This window comes from Equus caballus, chromosome 1 (assembly GCF_041296265.1).
Source record: "Equus caballus isolate H_3958 breed thoroughbred chromosome 1, TB-T2T, whole genome shotgun sequence".
NCBI lineage: Eukaryota > Metazoa > Chordata > Mammalia > Perissodactyla > Equidae > Equus > Equus caballus.
The window spans coordinates 167,941,870-167,947,025 of record NC_091684.1 but is presented as its reverse complement, the minus strand read 5'-3'; the positions used below and the strand labels follow the sequence as shown (position 1 = coordinate 167,947,025).

Sequence of the window (5,156 nt, the reverse complement as noted above, 5' to 3'; positions counted from 1 at the left end):
ATGGAGGTGTTATGTATGGCACTTTTTTCCCAGGCATTGATAACATTTCAATGACAGAGCTCTGTATTCTGTGGTTCTCTAACTCACGATCATTTGGGTGTTGGTCCAGGTAGGTTAAATGAATGGAAATGGTCTTTGATGCAGATCAGAACTTCAAGTGGAGACTTACACGGGGCTGGGGGGGGGGGGGTGCGGTGGGGGCGGTGTGGAATCTAATTAACCAGAAGAAATGACTCAATTCTGTTATCCAACAGGGAGATTGCAACAGATAAAATCACAACCAAAATACAGAAGACAGTAAGATGAGTGAAGTCAAATCATGACTTCATGTTCCATATTGGAGAAGTTATTCTGGTGACTTTTGCACAGACGGCTTAAGCATTGATCTCCAGGCAAAGAATAAAGTAGGAGCAGAAGATCTGAGTCCAATGGGAGTAAAACATAAGGAATTTTGGGCAGTGCTGAAGAAAGTAGCTTTGATATCTTAAGATTTCCTGGGCCACAGACCAGAGGCAAATGTTAGACCACCACAGTAACAAAAGTGTGGTGTAGTGGAAATAACCTAGATTTCCTGGAAGCCAAGGGTCAAATATATTAATTCTAAATTTGCTAGCAACCTGTTCCTTAGCTTCAGCAAAGTTGTTTATCCTCTCTGTACCTTGATCTCCTTAACTCCAAAAGAAGAGGATTTTACAGTCAGTAGCAAATTTTCGTTCAAGTCCTGGCAAAACAACCTTCTACAAGGCTTGCTTCATTGATAGCAGTAACCACCATTTTGGGCACAAGTAGCTCCAGTGCCCATTCTTGTACATCTTTTTGTAATTCTGAATAGTGTCATCGGCTCCTTCTACCCATCTCAAGAAGAGTCAACTAGTGGAGAAACCTCTAGGATGATCCGATTGAGATTTTTTGCCAACTTTATTATTTCCCAGTAATTCTAATTTAAACTAAACCTTGTTAGTAATTTGAGATTAAGGTTAGGAAAGAGAGGAGTACAAATCTTTATCTGAGTGACTCCAAATAATGATCTACTTTAAAAAATACTTCGGAGTTGTCAGCCTTGCTTGAATTGGTGGTAAGTCCATAGTATTTATACTTTGTTTCCTATTGTGTAGCCAGCACAAGGATCAACAGACCTGAGCAGGGAAGAGAGTCAACTGGTCACTAGATGATCTCTAAGGAACCTCTGATTTCTTCTATTTTAGTGGAGAGTGTGAGCGGAAGTGAGTGCTCTGTGTGAAAGAAAATCATGGGATTCAGGACACTACAAAGGCACACTGGGCTTCAGTTGCTGATCGCTATTGATAAGCTGCTTTCCTTTTGCAGAAGTGAGTTAAGCGGACAGCTTCACCCTGTCTTCACTGGGAAGATCAGATTTAAACTATTATTCTGCCCTTGTTTAAAAGGGAAGATATTTGGTAGAGACACATACAAAGTATGGCACCTAGAGACCTCAAGTTTTCAGTGTAGACAGAAGATGGAAGACTGCTAGGAAGCAGTGCCACCAATGAATGCATAACCCTCTTCTCCAACTTATTACCAATACTAGGAATTATCTAAATTTTAATCTTTGCTAATTTGATATTTAAAAATATGATCCATTTTTTGTAAGATAAATAAAGTCTTATGTAAAAATTAAAAAGTGTTTGGACATGATTGGGAATTGGAAGAATTGGTAGAATAACTTTCAGGTTTCAGGTGAGTAATTTAGAATTCAATTATTTGCTTGATGCATTGCATCATTGGGGAGGTTACTGATGATAATCCCTGTGAAAAGAACCAAACTGATTCCAAACTAAATTACTTTTATGAATATGAATATCATTTATATCATTATCAAGAAAATGTATAAGAAAGACATTTTAAAATCATATTTAAATGACTTTAAGTGATAGAAAATTAAAATAGTGGTCTTTGTTAGACCACTAATATAACACTATTATTATTAGTGTTTTGGGTTTTGTTACTACAATTTAGGAAAAATGTATCTTTACCTAACGCATGTAAAAGTAAAAGTATAAAGAGGATGTCATGGAGGGAGCTTTGCAGAGTGGGCTGTTGGAGAATGGGAAGAATCAGAGAAACGTAATGAAGGCAAGGGCATTGCAGGCCGAGTGAAGAATGTGGAGGGAAGCCAAACCGTGAGCTGGGATATTTGAGTGTGTGTCTGAGGGAGGGTAGCTACCGCTTGAGTATGCCTCCAGGGAAGAGGAAGTAGTTTAGCTTAGGCTGCGGGGTATGGGGAGGAGTGGAGTAACACGGTTAATTCTGAATATCTTAGGAGTAGCTTTGATCCTTGTTTTAATTTTGAAACACAACACATTATGATTCTATCTTTGGAAGCTTTAAATCTCTGAGGATAAAAATTGTGTAAATTTTCCACATTCACATACAATGACCTTCTTGTAAAAGTGAAATAAATATATGTTTACTGCAAAAATTTAAGATAGTAGGTAAGAGCACAAAGTGAAAAGTGAAAGATCCCTTCTCCTGCATCATTTTATCAAGTCCACTTCTTAGAGACAATTATTGTTAACAGGTTTTTGGTGTGTATCCACCTAGGCATTTTCTATCCAGTTATTGTTTCATTATGTCATTTTACATACGTAATTTATTTATATAATTTTTTAAAAGCCCGATGGGATAAGATGAATGCAAAGTGCTCCCTCCCCCTTCTTACTGTCTACCCTATGTATGTATATTTAGGTCTACCTTAGCATTTTAAATGGCTTCATAGTATTCCATGGGAAGGATCTAAGAGAAATTGTTTAACTAGTCTCCTATTTCTACACATTTAAGATTTCTTCATATTTTTGCTCTTAGAGGCAACAATGCTTCACTAAACATCTCTGTATCTTTTCTTTGTCTGCTTTGTTCCTATGCACACATACATATATCCAGAGATTTTTTTCTAGAAGTAGAATAGATGAATCAAAGTGTATGAGCAAATAAAATTGGAAGGTATTGCCAAGTTGGTAAATGTTTTACCAGCTTACTCTCCCACCACCAGTTAAGAGACTACCTGTTTCCATCTTTCCCCTCAAGCCCTGAATTTTGTCAAATGTGTACGTCTCTGCCAATCTCATAAGACAAAACTAGTGTCTTGCTATTTTAGTATGCATTTATTTAATCGTGAATGAGGCTAAGTATTTTTATATGTAAGTAAACAGAGCCATGTGTAAAGCCTCTGATATTTTCACTCTTACTCTTTCACTTCTGCTTGGGATTTGTGACTCATCGTTGTCATTCTGGTTCCACATTCTTTCCTCTCTGAACCCCTAGTCAGAATCTCCTCCACAGAGCACATAATTGGGTCACTTTCTCTCACTTATCCTCCCCTTCTGGGATGGTGAGTGCCTTATTCTGACATAGTCTATGCCTACCTTTCCCTCACTCTTCTAAATAACTCATCTTGTCTTCCTAATTTACAGGGAAGAGAAATTTACATCTCAGGTCTTAAAAAATGCTCAAAAGGATTTTGAAAGAATTTGCCAATGTGATCATAGCTATGGTATCAATATACTGAGAGATGTCCAAATTTGGAAATCTACTCAATTAATTATTTCACATAGTTACTTATAAAATCCTTTTACTTTATAGTCATATATGAGATATGACTATGAAACAATGACAGTTAAAAACACAACAGAACTACCCATTCGAACAAGTAAAAGGATCCTTATTCTATGTAACATATTTTGGTAATGAAATATACGACAGAGGAATATATGTATATTGCTTTGTGATTAAAATGGTCTCCAAAAGCGTACATCGGCCTTTGCCTAGTTTTCTGACAACTGTTGAACTTCCCAAGATTAAGATTGGTGCCATTTCTTTTACATCAGCTTCTCCTTACTCTGTTCTTTCAGGTGGCATGAGAGTCACTGCTGGCAGAGGTAATGGATGAAGCCAATCTCTCTGTTGTGTCTGAGTTTGTGTTCGTGGGACTCTCCAACTCCTGGGAGATCCAGCTCTTCCTCTTCCTCTTTTCCTCTGTGTTCTATGTGGCAAGCCTGATGGGAAACCTCCTCATTGTGCTAACTGTGACCTCCGACCCTCATTTACAGACCCCCATGTACTTCCTGCTGGCCAACCTTTCCATCATGGATTTGATATTTTGCTCTTCCACGCCTCCCAAGATGATTTATGATCTTTTAAGGAAGCACAAAACCATCTCTTTTTGGGGCTGTATAGTTCAGATATTCTTTACCCACACAAGTGGGGGCACTGAGATGGTGCTGCTCATCACCATGGCCTTTGACAGATACATTGCCATATGTAAGCCTCTTCACTACCTGACCATCATGAGCCCACGAAGGTGCATTATATTTTTAGTCACTTCCTGGGTTATTGGTCTTATTCATTCAGTGACTCAATTGGTTTTTGTTGTAGACTTGCCTTTCTGTGGCCCTAATGAACTAGACAGCTTTGTTTGTGACCTTCCTCGATTTGTGAAACTTGCTTGCACAGAAACATACACACTGGAATTCATGGTTACTGCCAATAGTGGCCTTATTTCTGTGGCCTCCTTTTTAATTCTGATCATCTCTTATATCTTTATTTTGGCTACTGTTCAGAAAAAATCTTCAGGTGGTATATCCAAAGCCCTCTCCACTCTGTCAGCTCATGTCACTGTGGTTGTTTTGTTCTTTGGGCCATTAATCTTTTTCTATGTGTGGCCATTTCCCACATCACATTTGGATAAATTCCTTGCCATCTTTAATTCAGTTATCACTCCTTTTCTAAATCCAGTCATCTACACTTTTAGGAATAAAGAGATGAAAGTGGCAATGAGAAAACTATGCACTCAGGTCATCAATTACAGTAAAATCTCTTAGATATACAGAGGATGTATAAAAAAGAAAAAGTATACCAGAATTTCAGATGGATATGTACTGAATAAGGTAGTTAAATTTAACCAGAATGTCACTATATACTAATATTTGTTGTATCCTATTTTTTTTCCCTCTTCTAATTGAATTGTGATATCAATCTCTGGACTCTGCTTATAGAAGAGACTTAAAGACTAAAGGTCGTGGCTTTCTTATCTCACCAGTGGTCTTACATCAATACAGTGCCAAATAGAACTGGTATAAATGTTAAACGACCCCTTTTGAATATCAATATGTGCCTTATTATCTATTTTCTATTTTTCC

General features: G+C 37.6%; 1 protein-coding gene across 2 annotated transcripts; it reads left to right on the top strand.

Moving 5' to 3' along the window:
- Nucleotides 1-4,838, top strand: OR4F6 (olfactory receptor family 4 subfamily F member 6). 2 transcript variants are annotated; one of them, XM_070274001.1, is made up of 2 exons: nucleotides 1-13; nucleotides 3,910-4,838. In XM_070274001.1, exons 1-2 carry the CDS (start codon nucleotides 1-3, stop codon nucleotides 4,836-4,838), a joined length of 942 nt encoding a protein of 313 aa, XP_070130102.1.
- The last annotated feature ends 318 nt before the right edge of the window (nucleotides 4,839-5,156 follow it).